This window comes from Nyctereutes procyonoides, unplaced genomic scaffold (genome assembly GCF_905146905.1).
Source record: "Nyctereutes procyonoides isolate TBG_1078 unplaced genomic scaffold, NYPRO_anot_genome, whole genome shotgun sequence".
NCBI lineage: Eukaryota > Metazoa > Chordata > Mammalia > Carnivora > Canidae > Nyctereutes > Nyctereutes procyonoides.
In genome coordinates, this window is record NW_026575121.1 from 44139099 (window position 1) to 44161839 (window position 22741).

The following is a 22741-nucleotide window of genomic DNA, read 5'->3' on the forward strand; positions in this document are numbered from 1 at the left end:
ATATAGTTGCATTGATTGCTCATTCCATACTTAATGATTCATTCATTTTAAAATAATTCAAACCACTTATACATGTTTTTACCTATTTTTCCTTAACCTCAAACATTCTTTTTATTGCATTATCTGCTATGTACTGCTAGGGTCAGGGTAAAGTAAAACAAGTCGCACTATGAGACGTGAGGTAGGTTATGCGTGTATTTACCCCTTTCTCAGAAGTATGCAATGCCTATCACCTGGCTATGATAGAAACAGAAGTTTGGATGAAGTCATGTCAATTATCATAGAAGTAATGACTTGGTCACAACAATTTCTAATCATACCCATCTTATCCTTTTTCCACAAAGATACCAGAGTATATTTTGTTTTCATCTTGATTTCAGACTTTGAGGAAAATGAGTTCAGTGACTTGAGGCCAGACAGCACAATATCCTGAAGACAAAAAATGTGTTAACGTTTTAAGAGAAAACACATATGTGTCTCTTGTTTTCAGAATGTTTAGCTATGGAGTTTTGAAGATGAGAAAGTCAATTTGTAAACAAGTCAGCCTTCTATTTTTAAGCATTTCCATGGCTTAAATGAAGCTGTATCTTAAACTTGAGAGTCTTTTCAGTGGAGTAAGAAAGGAGGAATTAATCAGAGAGGAAAAAGATGTACCTAATGTGTTGTGATGATAACAAATAGAATGACTTAAATCTCATGAGTCATTCTGGTCATTAACAGCCATCATCAGAAAAACACTTGTGTGTAGCTTTATAGGTGAGCTCCATACAACTGGACATTATCCTATAGTAATTTTTGGGTAATGCACTGACCTATATACATTTGGCCACAGAAGTCAGTAAGCAGTATCTTTTTTTTTTTTTTCCCTTGGATTAAAGTACTTTAGTAGTTGCAGGAACTTTGGGTCTTCACACCAGTTTCTGCTTAGCAGAGTTCATTAACATAAGAAAGTCAATAAGAAATTAGCTTACCCTGAATTTTCATTTTTTATTCCATTTCACAACGCTGGAGTGTGAGATGGGAGGAAAGTGAATCGATTCCCCAGTTAACTCGGAAGAAAATGTTGAGCCCAGTATGTGAGATTGGGGGGGAGGAAAGGAAGTCGCTCCCCTCCCCAGTATCTTCCTCCGTGCACCCCACTGACCCCTGCTCCCTCATTTTCCCATCGCTTCCCTGTTGTGTTTCTTCTCCTTAGCTTTCCTGTCCCTCTGCCCACTAGAATCTAATCATCAGGATTCCTGATCCAAGATCATGTAATATTCGAAATGAAGAAGGGTGAAATTTATGAGCCCAACCCCAGAAATATAAAAGAGCTACCGGTCTCTGTGTGCCCCGACTGTCTTTAGAAAATAAAGCCCAAGGCTAAACAGAGATGAGACAGTTACAGCGATGATTGTGCTGAAACTCAGGGGTGCCCCTATATGCTTATTTCTACGCGGGCTTTGTGTTTCAGTAGGTCATAAATTGTTGCTCCCATTTAGAGCAACAATTGGAATCGCGTTGTCATCTAAGTCCACAAAAGCGTCGTTTAATAACCACACAGGTTCACGACTTAAAATACTTGACTTACTTATATCATCATCAAAGGAAACGTTTCGGGTCAGTATGAAGGATGTGAAGGGAGTGAGAACATAGAACCGCTTCCTCTTCCCCCTCCTTCTTCTATCCGAGTAGCAAGAGATCCAGTCCGGGTTTTGCCTTTGACTCTTCCTGTGAATTTCGGCCGAGCTCAGTGTAGCACGTTTTCCGTCTCTCTCTCCCTCTCCTCTCCCTCTCCCCCTCTCCCCTCCTTTCTCCTTCCCTCCAGCCTCCTGTGTCTGTCTCCGGGATTTCTCTCTCCCTATTTCAGGAGGACCCTCAGAGGCTCCCTCAGCCCGTGTGAAGCTGAGGTTTCCCCTGGATCCCGTGCATCCCCGACACATACCTCCACGCACACGCGTCCCCAAGAACCCGCGCCCGCCCCGGCACACACGCGCGCACACACTCGCGCTCGCCCGTCCGCCGCCCTCTCCGGGAGAGCCGGCGCGCGTCCCCACCTTCGCTGCACGCTCGGGCGAGCCGAGCTCGCCGCGCTCTACGACTCTGCGGCTCGGAAGTCGGATCGCAGCCCTGACCCCCGCCCCCCCGCCCCCACCCCCCACTCCCCCCCATGGTGGCGTTCTAAACATTTCTTCGCCTTCTCGCTCTCTCGTTTTTACTGCACCGTTTTCGGTCTGGGGGGCTAAAGGAGCAGGGCGGCTGCTTTCCCAGCCAGCCCTGGTTGGCTTGCCATCCTCCATCTGGCTTATAAAAGTTTGCTGAGCGCGGTCCAGAGGGCTGCGCTGCTCGTCCCCTCGGCCGGCGGAAGGGGGTGACGCCGGGCAGCGGCGAGGAGCGCGCCGCGGGCTCTGGCGGGCTTTCGGCTCGAGGGGCAAGGTGAAGAGCGCACGGGCCCTGGGGTTTACCGAGCTGGATTTGCACGCTGCACCATGCCGTCCTGGATCGGGGCTGTGATTCTTCCCCTCTCCGGGCTGCTGCTGTCCCTCCCGGCCGGGGCGGAGGTGAAGGCTCGGAGCTGCGGCGAGGTCCGCCAGGCGTACGGTGCCAAGGGATTCAGCCTGGCGGACATCCCCTACCAGGAGATCGCAGGTAAGCGCGGGCGCGCGGGCCCGGCCGGCTGCAGCCCTCGGCGGCCGCCCGGCGCCCCCCTGCTTCCCCCTGTTGCTGAGTTCTTGGTGTTCACTTTCTGTGCGGGCTCTCCCGGACGCCGCGCCCCCGCGCCGGGCGGCGGATGCTCGGGGGGCGGCTGCTCCCGCGGGGAAGGTGTGCGTCTCGGCCGCCGCATTGTGTGCACACGCGGGCGCGCCCTCCTTCCCCCCTGCGCGCCCCCTCGGCGCGGCCGGGCCCGGGCCCCGGGACGCCCCGGGGCGGCCGCGGCGCTCGGGCAGGTCGGCGAGCGCGGCGCCCACCCCGCGCCTCTCGCTCAGGCAAACTTGGAGGAACTGCGGCCGCAGTTTGCCCAGCGCCACAGTCTGAGCGGCGCCTTCCCACTCCCGCCCTCAGGCCGGCGGGGGCGGTGGAGAGACGCGGAGGGCTCCCCTGGCCGCCCGCTCGGCCCTGCGGGTCCTTCCGGGACGCGGAGCGCTCGGCGCCCGGGCCGGGGGCGGGTGAGGCGGCGGGGGGCGGGGGGCGGAGGGGGCGCCGGTTCCCGGCTGCTTCGGGGGAGTGCGCGCGCTGCCAGTTTCGGGCTCCGCGGAGGGCTTTGGCGCCGAGGGTCCCCCGCGCTTTCCCGACTGCGGTTGGGCGCGCGTGGCTCGGGGGGCACCCGGCACCCGGCCCCGAGCGCGGGGTCGCCCGCCCGCTGGCTCCCAGACGCTGCGCGCCCCGACGCGGGTGGCTCGCTCGGGGGTGTGCCCGGGGCCCGCGTGCCCCGCGTGCCGGCCGCCAGCCCTCCTGCGCGGCGGCTCCAGGGCCCCCACCCCCTCCCCGGGCGCCGCGGCGCTCGGTCTCCGACGACTCGCGCAGCAGCCCCAGGGCGCCTGTTCCAGCTCTTAGCGCCAACCGAGTGGGAGCTCCTGCGGGGCTCCGAGTGAGACGAGTCGGGGAGGGAGAACCGTGGGGCTGCGGGAGAGCGCGGCCGAGGGGGCGCCGGGAGGCCGGGGATGCTGCTCGCGCCCGGCCGCTGAGGTCCTCGGCGACCTGGGATGCTCGGAGCACCACGCCGCCTTCCCAGCCCGCCTCTCCGCGTTCTGCCGGGGAGCCGGTCCACGAGGGAGCGCAAAGGTCTTTTCGCAGAGATCAAGCCTCACAGTTTCGGCATGTTGTAGCGGGGTTGCTGTTTTCTTACGGTCGATCCACAGACTCTACAAGGGAAGGTTTTCACTTATTCCGAAAAGAACACACGTACGTAGTGTAGGCATTGGGGGAGGGGAGCCCGCACACCCGCCGGCAGCGCCGAGCCTTCCACCCAGGGAGCCGCTTTCAGCTCTGAGCCCGACGCTGCCAGCCTCTGCCGAGCCGGAGGCGGGACCTGGGGTGAATCAGGGGACGACTTTTCTATCCCGGTCACTTAGGCTCCCCTTTCCAGAACTCCTTAATTTGTTAGTCAGTGAATAGAGCGACTGCCCCCACACAGCTCCTTAAATTTCTCAACTCTCCTTCCCCTTTGTCTACTGTTATTTCATTCTTTTTAATTAATTGATAAGGATCAGCTTTGCTTTTTTTTTTTTTTTTTCTTCCTCTCCACCCCGAATCTCAGGGAATTCAACTTTTAAAAGGTTTTATAGTATGGCTCACTTCTAGGAACTTTTTTCTCCTCTAATCTGGGCTTTTTCAAACTGTATCTTTTAAACACAGATATTTCCCAGCATGATTTCAGATGTGATATCTCAGAGAAGAAAATAGCTCAGTTTAGTTTTAAATTGCTTTAGTGGATTTAGTATTTTTAAATATTCTTTAGTGGATTATGGGACTTTCAGGAGACTGCACTTCATCCTTAGCGTGAGGCAAATCTCCTTAATATCAAAAGGAAGGTTTTCAGGGTAAATAACTTCTGCATTTGCCATTTACTTTCCTGAAAACCTTTCCAGTGGTTAAAAGAAATCCTTTGGTAGATTTTTAACTACAGGGTTTTTTTTTTTTTTTTTTTCTTTTCCCTCCACCTCTTTACAATTACAGGGTTCAGTAATTAGCCATTAAGTTCTAAAACCTGCACTTTTTGTTAAAGTCACTTTCTAGGACTAAGGGTACTGTTGACTTTGCCTTAACCCTGGTGTGCTTTGATGCCGGTGGAAATAATCAAAATACAGGTCATGGTGGGGTCAGAGGCACATCTGATAGGGAAACAAATGTAGTAAAAGATAATTGTATACTAGGTATATATTTCTCTCTATATATGTATATATACATATATATTTTCAAACTGAACTACTCAATGCTCCATGTTGTTGGTTGGAATAATGGCCTAGGAAATATGTCCCAATATTAAATGAAAACACTCTTTTGCTCTTCGCTAGTTCCTGATACTATTTACATTTCATTATCTAGTATATGGTGGTTGTCCTTTCTTTAAACTCCCTTCTCATCCTTTTCCTCATATGGACTTTTAATGGTTTGCTTGAGAAATGGCATATGCCATTAGTCTGCCAGGGAAGGTGGATTTAAAGGGACGGCTGTTCATAATTTAGATTCATGAGGACTGTTACTAATTGAAAGATATTTGCAGGTAGCTTGCCTGGTAAAATAACTGAGAAGTAATAAGGACATTATGTTTCATCGTGACATTATTAAAGTTTTACTCAGAACTCACAATTGTGAAATAGTGTTGCCCTTTTCTATTCTAGGATAAAAGGGAGTTCTTCAAACTCGATAGGTGAGGGGCCGTGATGGGTAATATAGAAAGTCATGCTCTCAGAAAGTGCTTGGGAGGCCTTTAAGGGGCAGGTTGTACCATTAATCTTCACTCAGCCCTGATCTTAAGCCATCCCAGGCAGATCAGATAGACCATCTGTCCTTGTTTGAAAGACCTCCAAAGGGGAAGACCCAGGAGCCCCTCGCAGCAATCCATTCTAATACTTAGTAATTCTTGTGGTATCGAAATTTCCAGATAACTAGCCCAAAGCTTTCCCAGTGTGCTTGCCTACTTTCTTTTATCTTCTGGGAAGATACTGAGCAGTGGATCATCAGGTTCTTTGTTAGGAATGTTATTTTGATCCAAGGTAGGTATGAAACATTCCAGTCTTGTCTCTGAGCATCCGTAATATCATCTCATTTTCCAACCCAACTCATCTTGATGGCTCTAAACTTCTAAAAGAACTCAACAACTGAAAAGAACATCTGCTTAAAAGACTGGGCAATTCAGGGAATGTTGTTTTATGCCTACTGTGCCACCATGCATGGAGCCTTCTTGGAGTCATTAATTATAAGTCCTTGTAGTTGACGAATGGTGATTTATTGGCCTATGTGTCTACTTTTTTCACTGGTTACCTAATGCGGCTGTATTTAACAATCCCTTATGTAGAAATTACTACGTGCCCAGCACCTATTTAAAAACATTACCTGCTTCTAAAACATTACTTGCTTGCTTCTGAAACATTACAGACTGCCTTATTGACTCCTTTTAATAATTTTGTAGATATTGCCATCATCTCCATTTTATAGATGAAAAGACTGAGTAGCAGAGAGACTTAAATAATTGCCCAAGGATGACTCAGCTAGAAAGTGATGAGGCTGGAATTCCAACCTAGGCCTTCTGACTCCAGGTCTTGGAGCCCTAGGCTTAATCCTGCCCACTGCCATTCTGTATTTCTTGTATGAATGAATGTGTGCAAAGTCAGTTCTTTCTTCATCTACTAGGTATATAGCTTGGTATCATCAGTCACCATATGTATTCCCTCACAGTTTGTGCTGAATATTTTTCTATTGTAACGTGTACAGTTTTTCAAAATCCCTTTGAATTTTATGTTCTCAGGCATTAGCCATGCTACTGTCACTAAATTGTTCCTGTATTTATGCATTTTCCTGATTTAAAAAAAAATGTTTCTACGTAGCTACATAAAAGATGCAAACAAAAGAACATGTGTTGGTATTTTTCAGTGTACCAGTCCTACATGAGTAATGGGTTAGTGCAACAAAGCTTGCTATAGGAAGTTAGCATGGGGTTAGAGGGAGGAGGGAAGTTTATCTTCACAGATTAGGAAAAAATATAATTGCTTTATCAGTGTTTGTCCCTTTTTGTGTCTCAGATGTTTTGAGAGCTGCACTACACAGGTAGATATAAAAGCATTGAACCCTTTCTCATCTTTTTAATATGAATTTATCTTAACATTCTGAAAGTCTACCCCAAAATCAAATTAAGAAAAGAATATTCTCTTATACTCTGCTGATCTAGCAGCGACTTTTTCCAGTCCTTCTTTATTGCTTTCAAATTTCAGAATATGTAATGCTTCATTTTTACCTCATCTTTGTCCAAGAGTCCTTTCTTTCTTTGGTGGGTCTCCCAGGGAACCTGTCTTCCCTCCCTGTTCCCCTAGCAAACTAACTTATTTAATACATTTGCTATTAACACTTTTTTTTTTTTTCAATTTGCATGTAGATATCACCACGTAAATGGAAAAACAGTGTTTGGTAACTCTTACTCTTTTACAGACCCATAAAATATCCTCATTTGAAATAAATTATTTAATTTCCATTTAACTGTCTACTTCAGAGATTTCTGATTTTTTTTGCCCTCTCTTGAGTTAGCTGATGTCTTTAAAATGCTTTCGAAGAACAGTGTGAGAGGTACGAGTTAGCTGAACTTCAATTTTTTTTTTTTTTTTTATGATTTATCGAGTCACTAGATGTCTAAAAGAATCACATTAATTCCAGGTATCAAATCAATCTAAAATCTGGGCTATTAGGAGTGCCACTTGTTAAACTCTTGATTTGGGAATTAATTTTAGAATGATCCTTGCAAACAGAGTTGTCTTAGCTGATTTAATTAGAGGATAATATGTCATCATTGAGAACAAGAGTTCATTTGAGTTGACTGATATACTTTTTAACATAAAACTCACATCTTTTTAACTGGACCACATAGCAATTGCTGGTGAGTAGAAATGTAAGCTGCTATCAAAAGTGATTTAAAATATACAGCATTATATCCTTTAAAATATCCTAGTATAAACATTGCACCATAATTTATGTAAGAGTGTGACTAATGCTCTTTTACAATTATGGGTAAGTTTTATGAACACACAATACAAAGTTATTGAGTCCTTTTAGACCAAAGTGACCTACGATTCATTCACTAGATTTGTACAGAAATATGAGTTTAGGATAGAAATTGTAGTAAAGAAATCACAGATAAAATAGTTTATTAGCTTAATCTTATATTTTAAGCCTACCAAAGTAACATTTTAAGACTGTTTTTTCCCCCCTTAATTCACATCTCTCAAAAGACTTCTAGCAAGGCCAGTTGTCTTGATAATATAAATAGAATACTGAATATTCTTTTAAACTTAGTGTTTATACTTTGCAGACCAAATTCTGCTCTACTGAATTCTTTAGCTGGGGCATAATTGTACTTTAAGTAGTTTCATAGATATCTTCAATATTAATCAGTTTTCAGTTATTTATATGATACCCTTTGAAAGTTATTTACATGATACCCTTTGAAAGTTTAATTTACTCCCTGGGATGGCATATTTGTAAATAAAAGGTTGCATAGCAGTAAGTCTTGGGTAAAGGCTTAAAAATTCTAATAATCCTGAATGGAAGTATTTAAGAGTTTTTAATAACCTTGGATGAAAAATATTTTTTAAACAAATATACCAGTTAGTAACAAAAATAGAAATGCGATTCCACATTTACACATTATCCAGGTTTTTAAGATTTATTTTTATAATTCATTCTCTATTCCCTTTAGGCATTTTTTTTCTTCATTCAGTAAATATTTCTTGTATACCTACTATGCATAATCCACTCCGCCAGGTGCTGTCTAGAGGGCCACAGGGAATTTTAATCCTAGCAGGGAAGCAGCCATTAAGGGCACCATTCACAAGGAATGGCTGAGATAGGGGCAAGCCCCAGGGTACTTGGCTCTAGGAAAGAATATAGTTTTGGAATGCTTCCTTGAGGTAGAGCAAATGGGCAATGGGCTCTGAAGCTTGAGGACATAGTCAGGACTCCTATGGTTAGAAGACTGTGAGAGCAGGAGAGGAGTTTTAGAACCGGGGGAAAACAGCGAGTGAATGCAAAGCCCTGTGGACTAGGGAACTAGGAGAGAGCCTGTGGGTCAGGTGAATACTCTGTCCAAAGATGGCATGGGCATGGTGACCCTGGGTGGTTTATTTTTTCATCATAGTATGGACCCTTAGCTCTAAAGCCTGTGGGTGCTAAGGCTCAAGTTTTTACACATCTGGTTGTTTTAAACAGCCCAAATAGACTTCTAACCTTTCAGAGCCTGCCTGTTGTATGTACCCTGTAAAACTGCATAACTCCTGATAGTCATTTATAGGACAAATCTGGGACCTAAAACAACAACAACAACAACAACAAAAAAAAACAACAACAACAAAAAAAAAACTCAAGCTGCTGCCCTCTCCACCCTATGGTTGAGCAACATTGCCTGGATTTCTCCCCACTTCTGGGAGTTTCCGGAACCTCCTCCCCTTCTCGGAGATGCTCCTCTGTTGTGTCTGCAAGCCCTCAAGCTATGAGGGACTTCCCCTCCCCTACAACCTGTCAAAGTGCCACCCAAATAAAGTTCTTTGTGTCCTGCTGCCACCTCATGGTCCTGTCTCTTTCCTTCCTCAACCCTGAAATCCCTGGAGCTCACTGCAGTGACTTTGGCCTTCAGCCTAGGGCAGTGAGCAGCTATTGAAGTGTTTCAATCAGGAGACTGGACTTGATTTGAAATGTTACTTTGGTGGCTCTGTGGAGAATGGATTGAAGAGGAGCAAAAGCAGATACAGGAAAAGAAGATGTTAGCTTGAACTAGAGTGGTGACTGGAAGTGGAATGAAGTAGAAAGCAAGAAGTATTTAGAAGCTAAGTGAAATAAGTTAGACAAGTTACACTGAGAAAGACAAATACCATGGGCTGTCACATACAGAATCTAAAAAACAATATGAACAAACAAAACACAACCCAGATTCATAGATGAGAAGACAGATTGGTAGTTGCCACAGGGAAGGAGGTGTGGGGTGCGATGGGTAAAAGATCAAGTAGTACAAATGTACACTATAAAATAAGTCATGGCAATGTAATGGTGCATGGGGAATATAGTCAAGAATATTATATTAAATCTGTATGTTGATGGATGGTAACTAGACTTCGGTGATCATTTTGCAATGTGCACAAAGGTCAGATCACTGTGTTGTGCACCTGAAACTGATACAATATTGTATGTTAATTATACTTGAAATTAAAAAATATTTAGGAGGTAAAATTGATACAACCAACAGACCACAAATCAATCAAAAGTGAATCATTGAATATCCGATATGTGATGGACAATGACTGTGAAAGGGCGTCTATATATGTTGAGAGCGAGAGATTGAGAAAGATAAGCATCCCAGAAACATTCATTTACTTTATAAGGCCATGTGGATAACTCTGACATAGTTTAAGTGTGCTTTTTAGTGGAAACAAAACTCATCATAAAACTAGCACAGCATTAAGGATATCAATGTGGCTGAGAGAAAGGGATTTCCCAAATAGGGTAGGGTGAGTTGTTAACTCTTAGAGGGTAAAGTGCTATCAAAATCTATGTAATCTGGCAGCCCGGTGGCTCAGTGGTTTAGCGCCGCCTACAGCCCAGGGCGTGATCCTGGAGCCCCAGGATCCAGTCCTGCGTTGGGCTCCTTGCGTGGAGCCTGCTTCTCTCTCTGCCTCTCTCTCTCTCTCTCTCTCTGTCTCTCATGAATAAATAAAATCTTTAAAAAAATCTAATCAACTGTGTCATTTTGAAATTTAAGTCACTTTTTTTTGTCTTGCGGTAGTGTAAAAAAAAAGTCTTAAAATTTTTACCAGGATGAAGAATTAATTAAAAGGTTACTTCATTTTCTAATATTTAAACAATGCTATGTCCATGGTTTCAGTACCGAATATGTTCTGATTGTAGTGATAGAAATCACAAAATGAAGAGAGTTTTTTTGACTTTGCTAAAAGGAAGAGGTAAAATTTACTTGGGACTATATTATTCAGGGTTTTCTAATGAAATTAAATGATACAGACATAGATACAGGTATATACATATATAAACGTGAGGAGATTTTTAATAGGAATTCGCTCCAGAGGTTATAGAGGCCGAGAAGCTCCATGATCTGCCATATGTGAGCTGAGACCCAGGAGAGTGGAGGTGTAATTCAGTCTGAGGCTGAAGGACCTGGGGGTGGGGTGGGGTACTGATATAAGTCTCAGTCCAAGGCTGGAGAACCAGCAGCTCTGATGTCCCAATGTAGGAAAAGATGGATATTCAGACTAAAGAAGAGAGAGAAGGAATTTGTTCTTTCTTCACCTTTTTGTTCTATTTGGCCTCGGGTGGATTGGATGATATTCCCTTACACTGGTCACTCCTGCTACTAAACCAAATGCTAATCTCTTTCAGAAACAACCTCACAGACACCTCCACACATAATGTTTTACAGGCTCTCTGGGTATCCCTTAGGCAGGTCAAATTGACATATAAAATTAACCATCACAGGGACATTGAATGATGGGTAGCATTTGACAAACAGCCATGAAAGAAGGCATTTGGGGTGGGGTTAAATTCGTAAGCAAAGTAGTACATGTGGAGGATGCTACAGAAAGGGATCAACTAAGAATTTGTGAGAAATAATATTGAACAAATAGGGTGGGGTTGTATTTTTGATGGGCCTTGAAAACCCTTGGTTTTATGTGGCAGGAAGTAGGTCATCATCCTAAATTCTTGGCAGTGAAGTGACAAGATGAAAGTATTGTTTTAGATCGGTCAGGCACCATAAACAGGATGGAATGGAGAGGAGATCATTAAGGCGGAGGCAAGGAGGATAGATAGGGGGCTGATGTACATACTGAAGCATGAAATAGATGCCTAGGGCTACAATATGAGGTTAAGAGGTGAGAAGGAGGAGTGAATGAGGTCATCAGAGAGGAGGTAACCTTAAAAAGAAAAAAGCTTAAAAACTTTACTCCTGCTACTTAGAATTTTCAATAAAAAGGGTTTAAAGAGGAGAAGCGGTTGAAACTCTTGCCTGAAATCATCTGTGTCATTTAAGATACTTGTGGCAGCAGGTCACACAAAATCCTGAATCGACTTGCATACCCAATCAGGGAGAGCCATCATTTCACCTAAGTTCCAGCACAGAACAGTTTTATGAGAAAGTGGGAAGCCAACACAATCATCAGGATCCCAGGTTCTCTCCATCTTTTAGCTCAGCTGTCCTAAGAGTCAAAGCCTCATTATGACGCCCAGAGGCACACAATGGGGCTATTTCTAACCATGTGTATCTCCTCATTGATGAGACACGCTAACTGTCCTAAGCCCCCCAGCTGATTCACCCACCCTCTCATTTGAGAATTGCTTCCTGCTCTCATGCCTGGAAGAGAAAGGAAAAGAGCCACAGCTGTTGACTTGGGCTAGTCATGGCTACTCTCTCAGATGGGCTGATGTCCACCTTCCTTAAGTCTGGGCACTGAATTGCTTGGTAATCTTCAGAAGAATCCCCAGGAATTGAGGAGTAGTGGGGAAATTGAGAGTAACTACTTTTGTCTGAATAAATTAGGTATTTGGCATTCTCACTTGAGTCCATTGTTTCTCTGACCCCTGGTGAACTGACACATGCTTAGGAATTGGCTTTCAGGAGGGTGGGGTTTGGGGAGGCCTGATTTGTAGCATTCGCCAATGTCTATGGTATAGAAATATTCCCACCGTGACAGATTTCAAACTACTAACAGTTTAACAGCCAGCTTATAAAATTCCTGAAAATTTACCAGTTTGGCTCTTTGGAGCTGGAAAGAGCCAGGGCTATCCTGGAGCCAGGTGGGATACTTAAATACAAAACAAAACAAAACGACAACGAAAAACCTTGGATTCCATCTTTAAATATTATGATTTAATTGGTCTGAGATGGGATACTCTTTTTCCTGTCCTCCCCCCTCCCTTCTTCCCTTCTTTTTCAGTTTTCCCAGGTATTTCTGATGTGCATCCAGGGAAGGGAACTAGTTGGCTAAAGATGTGGTTCATGAACTTTATCCTGCATTGGAATTACTGGATGGCTTGTTAAACATGAATGCCTGGGCCCCAACCCCAGGGTTTCTAATTTAGTCTTCCTGGGTGGGGTGGGCCTGTGATTAGCAATTTTTTTTTTTTTTTTTTTTTACAAGGTCCCACTCAGGTGATGCTGATGCTGTTGGTTAGGCACCATCTCTTGAGTATCTGGGGACCACACTCTGAGTGCATTCACTGTGGTTTTAAACACAAGTTTTGGTCAGGGTATACAGTAGAATGTGGGCAATGATTTCCATTATTTCTCATCTTGATCATAGGTAAGAATCCTAACCCAGAGAATGCCTTATTTAAAATTGCACCCTCCTCCTCCCCCTCCCCCATAGCCTCTGCCTTCGTTCAAATGCTTACTTTGGCCACCAGGGGGCCTAAGGGAAAGAGTGATTGGATCAGTTCAATCGGTAACCACCTAAGTGTGGAACAAAAGGGGCCCAACTCAAGCTGCCAGCGCCCAGCTGCAGTAGGAGTGAACTTCAGCATCACGTTAAAAGGAACTGGGAATTTTTTTTTTCTGCTTCTTTTATCATAGGATCCCTTTTATTCTTTGTTAATGTGGCAGGCTTTCTTTGGGTATATGACTTGTCCTTGGGGGGTCCTATTTAGAACATTTCTAGTGTAGAGTAATCCCATCTCCCTACTCCCCACTTTGAGCTGATTTTCCTGCACTAGTCTCCCAAATGCAGACCTAGCCATTTTTTCCCCCTTGATCTAGACTCTCATGCAAGAAGACTACATTTAGAACTGGTCAGTCTTCATTTTATACACGGTTAACTAAAGATATAGCATAATACATTCAGGGCATGCACACCTGTGTTCTGTAGGCTTGGCGGGCTAGTGTGTTTGCTCCTTATTACAGTTCTTGGATTTCCTGAGAAACTGGCTTTCTCTCTTTGTGCCCCCAGGACAGCTACTCCTCAGCTGAATTTCAGGGAACTAGAGGTGTTTCTCCTTAAGGTTGCAGTGAGGTGGAGGAAAATATTTTCTTTGCAAAGAAAGCACTTTGAGGTCTTCTTTTTTGAACAAAATGAATAATTTTCAAATTTTATTTTCTTAATAGGTCAGCATAGCTCCAAGTCGGTAGCCCTTTTGGAATGAACTTGAATAAAGCCACTATGGTTTTAGATATTATAGATATCTTAAGATGGCAGGCCTTAACTTTTTCCTGAAAAAGTAAGAAAATACTTTAAAAATACTTTAGCCTCTTTGCCTATCCTATTTTCTTCTAAGTCCGAATTTTTTAAAACTTAGAAAATGGTAAAATTTAAAATGGCTGACATCTTTTTCGTCTTTTACAGCAAAAGTTTTAACACACGTTTTTGAAGCGTTTAAATGATCTTTGACATTAGGAAGTCTATTTGGAAAATAAGAATTTGTAATCATGAAGTATTAATAAATGTGGAAATGTAGGATTTGTGAACACTCCTACTTGATCTGTTACAGTTTCTCTCCAGCTGTATATTTACATTGAAGTTAGGTAACATAGTTTACTGTTACTTTTACATTATCAAGTGCTAATGTGTGAAAGGCTTTTATTGTACTTTTACTACTCATTTGATTATGTGGTATCTTATTTAATATTCTTTCATAGACTTGGGGGTATTTGGACATCAGGAGGTCAAGTGCTATGTTAAAAGCTTAGGCCACTCTTTTTATATGACTGCAATAAAGAATATATTCATTTCACTTATATTACCACATGGCGCTCATAAAAGGTCAGTTTCAATTGAATATAAAATAGGTTACAAATGGCAAATCTTATGTTATCAACAACAAAACTATTATGATAATCCCTTTTCAATTACTACCTTCCCTTTTAAAAAAATAACTTGAAGATTTCTTAAAATCAGAACCTCATGATGTATTTTGTACAATAGACATAAAAATTATGTCAAGTCTTTCTTTTTAAACTTAGTCAAGAAAATATGTATAGAGTAATCACACTGAAATGCCGGTTGAAACAGCAAGTCAGGTGTATCAAAGATTCAAAACAAAAAACCATAAAGTTACACTTTCTCATATTGTTGTTATATTAATTTAACAGATTAACTTTGAATCAATTTCTCAGCTTGGGTTATTGATGTAAAGATAAGTAATCTTATAGGAAGTTATATGCATAAATGTAAGCTGATTGCTATGATTTACGAGTGGCAGTTTACTCTTATCTAGAAGATGCTCCCTAAATTATAGAAAGGTTTTCAGTTTCACAAAGCGTTGAGTATAAATAAAAATGTGGGTTGTAATGATCTTAATTCCTTGCAGTAACTAAGGTTGCATTTTATAACTGGAAGGGTAAATTCCTGTACCTGAAAAACCCATAATGCATTTCAAAGTGAATTTTACCCTCTCTAGCCATGAGGTTGTAAAATACAACTCTCGAAAACTGTCCTTATACCTCCGAAATATTTAATTTATTTTCAAGAGTATGACCTTGTATTTGAAAAAAAGTTTATAAATGCTCTGTTCTGAAAGGCTTTGAAACAGTATCATTAGGAAAAAACGAGCCTCACTCACAACTACTATAATCAGGCCAAATAGAAAGGTGGAATACAAATAAGCCAGAGCAGGCTTTCCTCGGTTCCACGTTTCCTGAAGCTATCTTCATTCGGGGTGACGATTCTGATTTTAACCTAATTAAGCATTAAAGAGAGCCAGTGTCCTGAGAAATAAGCCTGAAGCTTGCTGGAAGTCCCTTGCTGCTGGGTCCCTCCCAGGCACTGCCAGGGAGCCGCTGCCCTGACTTCTGGAAGGTGCCACTGATGCCCAGAAGGAGGCTCTGCTGTGCAGCGCCAGCCCGTAGGTGTATCACCTTCAGCCACATCTCAGCCCGGTGACTGTGGAATTGATTTTCACGGCTCATGACAGAAGCTGTTTTCAGCCCTTGAAAAGGAAGTAGCTGGGGCTGGTACTCCTAACACAAACAGCAAATTGCTCCGTGGCTTTCATAGCATTCGAGGTCTGTTACCTTAAGGTTCTAATGGCCTTTTAACAGTGTTTCCAGCTGAGCAGCAGATGTAAAGGATACTGAACATCGAAAGCACTGTTCTTTTTTTTTCTCCTCCCTGAAAGAATCATTTTTTACAGATATTGTACTAACACCGTATCCCAGGACCTATTCAATGGCATGTTAGGTTTGAAAAACTGAACCAAATCTCAGATCAAGTGTGGTCAGTACCACACATCTGCCACCTCGTTGGGCTCTGTGTCCCATGTTACTGCCCATCAGACACTGAGCTCTGTCACCGTTAGTTGGGGCCCATTTGGTAATGTCTCATCAGGGAAAAAAATAATTAATGGAACTGCAGGAAGCCTTAAAACTCTGTATGCTTATGTTAGCTCATTTTCATCCTAAAATTTGCAGTATACTTTTTTTAATTAATTAATTTATTTATTTTATGATAGTCACACACAGAGAGAGAGAGAGAAGCAGAGACATAGGCAGAGGGAGAAGCAGGCTCCATGCACCGGGAGCCCGACGTGGGACTCGATCCCGGGTCTCCAGGATCGCGCCCTGGGCCAAAGGCAGGCGCCAAACCGCTGCGCCACCCAGGGATCCCTTGCAGTATATTTTTGAAAACAACGCATTTAACTTAAAGAATTCTATCCAGGCTATGTTTGGTTTCCCTTTCTGTTGTTCTGGGTGTTAGTTTTGCCCTTGCGTCTGCTGGGGCATCAGATGTTTCCTGAGCGGGGAGCTATGCCCTCCCTGCTCCATGAGTTTGAAGGGCTTTAAGCTTTGGTCTGTGGAAGAGGGTCAGTATTTCAGTCTTGTGGATGTTGGGGAGGGGGGGAAGCTCAACATTAACTGAAGAACATTTGTTGAATTGGACTTTTTTCCAGTTTAAAAAATTAGAGAAATAGTATGTCTTTGGATTTCACTGTCTAATCTGTGCTTCGTATTTCAACTTTCCAGGGATAACTACACGAGGTAAGAGAAGAACGCCCATGCCAATGAGTCTTCATTCCTCATTCCAGTAATAGGCCTGTTTTGCAGGCTTCTTGGGGGATTTTTAGGAAGTATGTGAGCTGCCACCATTTTTCCCCCAAAGTTTAAAATATACATACGTTGCAACTCTGATGTGAACAGACATGCAATTTCTTTCCCTGTTGTTTTATTCCATTTCTTCCTCCTACTCCCTGGTTCTTCACTCACATAACCCATGGGGGGAAAATGGTGTGGTCTGCTTGAAAATTCAGTGTGATTAGTTTTGCTCTTCTAGATAACAAACTTGTGGCAGCCTGCTTTGGTGTTGGGGTTGAGCAGAGACTGGCTTTGGCTCCTGGCGCTATCCCTTAGTCTTTTGGATCCTGTCTGTACCTCTATTCTTTCATCTGTGAACAGGGATAATAACAATCCCTACCACTCATCACTGTGATTGTATTAAATGAATTAACATTTACAAAGCTCTTGGAATAGTGGCTCGCATACCATAAAGCCTGTATACGTTTTTTAAAAGATTGTTTATTTGACAGAGAGCGAGACAGCATAAGCAGGGGGAGTGGCAGGCAGAGGCAGAGGGAGAGGGAGAAGCAGGCTCCCTGCTGAGCAGAGAGCCCAATGAGGCTCCATCCCAGGACCCTGAGATCATGGCCTGAGCCAAAGGCAAACACTTAATCAACTGAGCGACCCAGGTGCCACCCCTTCACCCCTCTGCATACATTTTTGAAGCAAATCAATCTCTTGATGTGTGTAGGGAATAGGAATAACAAGGGAGCAAGGGGGGAAGAATGAATTTCCTTGGGTTCCTCCCATCTGTACAAGGCTTAGCTCATCTGCTCTGCTAATGTCTGGTGTGGGTATACTTTGTGATCTGCTCTTGTGCAGCTTGGGAAAGAACTGGTAATCCCCTTTCCTGGAGTATTCACCCTGATATTGGTCTTTTCTGGCCTTGTGGGCCTCGTGAATCACTGGCTTGCTCTTCACCTGACCTCTGGTCCCCCTGTAGCTTTGATCACCAGCTGTGGTGGGAGCATGACAAGCCTTCTGGTGTGCAACCCTGGAGACCACTGGGCCAGACCTGTGCCCCCCAGATGTGGATGTAGCCCTCCCTCTGAACATCTTCACCTCCAAGCTGAGGGTCATTGCCAGCAGCCCACCAGGCAATCTCTTTACAGATTCCTAAACAGATTTTGGGCGAGAAATCCCTCTTTGGCTTTTCTCTGTTGCGAAGCTCAGAGAGGAGAAACTGGGAAATACTGGGAACCTCTCAGTACCTCCCTTCTTCCTAGAGACCCTTGGGGGCAGGGTTGGGTTTGCCACCTTTTGTCTTCCTGGCTGGGCCTCAGGCCCCTCATCCAGCTTTGGAGACTTGTCTCCTAAAGAGGTCAGATATCCATGGACTTGGAGGTAGAAGTCTGTAGGAAGACAAATGAAGAGGCAAAGAAAACTGAATCAGCTAAAGATTTGCAGAATATTATCCTCATTATATATGCAATATGGAGATTTCTGAAGAATCTTTCAAACATCAAGTGAACTGGGAATAACATACATTCTGTTTATGTGGGAACCTTTGGACTTACTGAATGGTTATTTTAAAGTTTTCTTTACCTCCTTGAACCAGTTTTCTCTATATAAAAGGGCAGTACCATAGCCTGGCTCATGGTGTTGTTGTTTATGAGGTTTAAATGGTATAAAGCACATAAACAGCCTGACTGAAGTCTCCAGTATGTGTTAGCTCTCCTTTTCCCAATTCCCTCTTGACACATGTATCAGGATAAGAAATCTTCCTATTTCTTATTCAGGGGAGGAGAGAAACCTAGTAGGCTGTAATCCCCATTGTAAGACTTAGTCATTTTTAATTTCCTTTTATCAGAAGCTTCTAAGAGAGAAACTCTAATAGAACATTAAAAGGTGATCTTGAAATGCTTTTAAATGTCAAATAGCAAATCTTTTAAAAACATTTTCTTTCTTTTCTTTTTGGTCTTCTTGGAACTGGCCGTGAAACTTCTCTTTCATGCTGTTTTCACTGGTTGCTGTTGGTGGACACTGTCCTCAGAATGATAGATCAGATGCCTGGCTTTGATTATTTCAATTTACTAAGAGCAGGGGTTCTCAGACTTGAGTGTGCATCGCAATTATCCAGGAGGCTTGTTCAGATGGGGGCTGCTGGGTCCCCTCCTGGGAATTTCTATTTGGTAGATCAGAGATGGGGCCAGTGCCCAGGTGATACTGACACTAAAGGTATCTATCTAGGCCACACTTTGAGAACCACTGGATTAAAGTTTAAGCCTTAAATGATCAAAAGTCAGTTTACTTCTCCAATGGCCTGGGAATAAATATCCACCATCTTGGCTTGACGTTCAAGAACTGAAACTATCTTACTGCTGTAATTCCAAGTTCAAGAAATTTCTGTCTCATAAAACCTATTTCACTCAACTTACTCTTCTTTCTGTGTCCCATTTCATTTGCTAATGCTCATGACAAGGCTTGCTCTGTCCTTCCCCATTTTGTTTTCCAACTAAAGTTCAGTTTAGCTCAAATTACTCTTCATGAATTTATCCCAAGTTACCCAGTCCCTATTTTCTCCTTTTTGCCATGCTTGTGTAGTGTTTGTCTATTATTTGGTAATTAATCAAATTCTGTCTTCTCCTGACTCTTAAATTATTGTCTTGTATCATTTAAAATGAGTCACTTAATTTTTGTTTCCTGGATTTGCCTATGTGGTATGTGGTATCTGAGGGCACGTAAATATATACTTGTACTTTCCAGAGCACAGTGTTTGAGCATAGTAGGTATTCAATAAATAACTGGCTACTCCTTGATTGGAAATATAAAAAGACTTTTTTTCTTTTTTTGGCCAGGGTTTGCTTACAGATAACTTTAAGTAAGATCAAAATTAAATGGTGTAATGTAAAGACACCCTTATGTTTTCTGTGAAAGAGTGCAGCTGATAAGTTATATTAGCTAGAGCCAGTGGAAATCAATTTGTAATGTATAGACCAGAGTTTATTGTGTGGAACATGCATTTTGTTGCTTTCACTTTATTTTAAAGCATACCATTTCTCTCAGTGAAGCACCTACTGTATATAGGTGTATGTCTATCAAAATGTTTTTTCAAAATGTGGCATATTTTAGCTATCACTGACAGCAATTTTCAAATGCCTGAAAAGATTAGAGAAGCTAAATGTAAAGAGTACTATAAATTGCAGTGACATTTCCTGGGAGATAAAGAATTGATAGAGAGGAAAGTTAGTTTAAAAAGTCAGGCCTAGGGATAAAGCAATCAAATTGTACCACCTTTGGAATGATCTATTTACGATGGAGGCTTTGAATAATAAATTGTGCCACCAGAATGCTCATAGGAACGACTTGTAATTTTCTGAATTCCATTTTAAGCTGTTACCTACCTAAGCTCTCTTACTTATTATATCAGTTCAGGTCAGTTAAAATTTATTTTTTAATTACTTGGTTGAAGAACAGCACCCACAATTTCCCTGCCCTTGAGGCACATGTAGAGTAGTGAAGACAGATACATAGATGACTAGTTTCTGTATGATAAAGGCCCTGGGAGGCTATTGGAAAGCAGGTAGAAGGTGAGGACAAATAGAGGTAATCCATTAGAGGGCAAGGGGGGAGAGGCAGTGAGGGCTCCCAGGGAGTAGAAAGTGCCTTTTGTTCAACACCACAATAATCTATTTCTTATATAGGATTGTTCTTCCATGTAAATGGATGAACCCTAATTATATGGTAAATAGGGAAGGTTAAATTCCTCTACTATTCTAATGCAAATTAGACGATCACGCCCTATGAACTCCCTAAGAAATGGGCAACTCTGGTTTTGCAAAATCTGTCAGTTGATCTTTGTGTAAGCAAATAGAACATGTGTCTGTACTTAGAAAATTGTATATCAATTCCCAAGCATGATATTTAACTCTGCGTTATTTTAGCTCCCATATTTTAATGAGATTTCTAGAGAAACATTAGGAAAATAGCTACATTAATCACATGATAATCCAGCTACAGTTATAGTGTTGCATGGTGATAATCCTGCTATTTTATATACAAACATTCCTTTGCAGACATTAACATATGATTGTGCTGTATATTTTGAAAAGTCATAGACATCATAGCGATCCTATTAAAGTAGGTATGATATGTGTTAATCAGCACACAGATATTTTGATGGACAAAGACAATATTTGCAGTAGGCGGCTAAACAGAACAATTTGTGCTGTGAATCCCTTTTACTGACTGTCTTACATTGATGGTGCAGATAAAGGGTTCTTTCCGGAAAGGTGAACCCAAGTTAGCTTTTCTCTGCATTGCAATGATTTGACTTGGTTTATTTTTTGGTTTCTCTATTTTCTTTCAGGTTTGAAACTGTGAACATTTAAACTCCTGTGTAGTTGCACAGTTTGCATATGAAGATGTTTTAAGCAAGTTCTGACATGATAAAAAAAATAGAGACGATGCCCAGATGATAACAAGCAGAAAAATTCCTCCTTTACATAAAAGCCTCCATTCTCGTTTGTAAAGCAAAATGTTCTCTCTTAAAAGTAACAGCTGAAAAAAAAAAAGGCAGGAAGGCAGAACACACTCCTCTAAGTTGTAAAATATGGTTTGGTAGCTCAACAGCGATTTTGCTGTTCCTGAGAAAAAAATCAAACTCTAACTTTAAAATGAAGTTATTTAAAAGAATGGCACAAGAGAGCCTTATTTTGGGGGTTGTGGCCACTCTGCTGTCCTTGAAGGTGCTGAGCCGGGCCACCGTGCGCTTGCAGCGGGAGCACTGCCTGGCTGTGAGGCGCTGGTCAGATGTATTAGCAAGCACCTGTCTTTTCTGAGTGCAACGGTGGATGAAACCAGAGAATTCCAGAAATAGTTCTAACACAAAAGCAATTTTGTTTTTGGCAAAGTTTATCTTTCAAGTGAATATTTTTAAAAACAAGATGGAAAGTTTTTTTTTCCTCCTCCCTATATGGAATTGAAGCTCTGAACTTGTGTATTTCTTTAGGTGTTAACACATATTGGTCTTTAGGGTTACACTGAGCTTTTCCTAGTAGTTGTAGCTTTGAGGGGGCTGTTTGTTGTCTGAATAGCGTGCCTGGTTTCTGGATGAAAGGCATAACAGTCTGTCAGAGACCTTGATTGGTAGGTCTTGGGACTTTGTTTCTTGGACAGAGCACCAATTTCCTAACCTGGAAAATATAAGCCTCTATACCTGATGAATAGTTTTTGAGGTTGAGGAGTATGGTGTGTGTGTGTTTGAGAGAGAGAATTCACTATTAACGCACAATAAATAATACAGTTTTGTTAAAGACTAATACTAAGCCTCATTTGCTAAAGTGTTAATTTCAGCTGTGACAGACAAATTTCGTTTTCTTTCTCTAAAGGAAGTTTCTCTATTTCATTTGGAAAAATGGGACAGGCACTAATGATGCTATGATTTAAAGGTATTTTCCTGGGGACAAAAGAGGTCTTTTTTTTTTTTTTTTCCTAAGAAGGAATACATTTAGAAGGAATAATTCCTCCCTTCTCTGATCTCTGGCAACTTTTATTGAAAAATTTTGGTGCATTAGTCACTTCCTAACTTTTTTACAAATATAAAATATATTTGATATATTTTATTATATTTCTGATATATTTGGTTAGTCTCCTGTGAGTCTAAGATCCTAGAAATCAGGGATGGCTGGGTCTACTTTATCCTTGCGTAGCCCTTACCTCCTGGCATACATAAGACACTCAATAACATATATTGAATGTACCAAATAATGACAAAGGCTTAAGCTTTCATTTGACTCCCAGAAAACAACATCTTATGTAGGTGTTGACCAACTCATGTATATTCTCTGCTATGAAAATATACACTACTGCACATGTGTAACCTTCAGTAATTATATTGTTATTTTTCATTTCTACCGATATTTCTTGAGAACAAATGAGGTCAGAGGTACCTGGCCTTCAATTAGTTTATACTCTAGGAGGAAACATAGGACAAGGTGTAATGTAAGGTATTTCTTATTGAGACCGATGTTGAGATATTCTCTACCTAGACATAACATTTTTATTTAGAAG

General features: G+C 42.3%; 1 protein-coding gene across 1 annotated transcript in view; it reads left to right on the top strand.

Annotated features, from left to right (window-relative positions):
- Window positions 1-2174: 2174 nt before the first annotated feature.
- The window catches only part of GPC6 (glypican 6), a 1081755-nt gene continuing 1061188 nt past the window's right edge, over window positions 2175-22741 (top strand). The window contains exon 1 of the mRNA XM_055335919.1: window positions 2175-2628. Within this exon, the coding sequence (XP_055191894.1) occupies window positions 2469-2628 (160 nt within the window). The 5' untranslated portion in view covers window positions 2175-2468. The remainder of the gene's footprint in view (window positions 2629-22741) is intronic.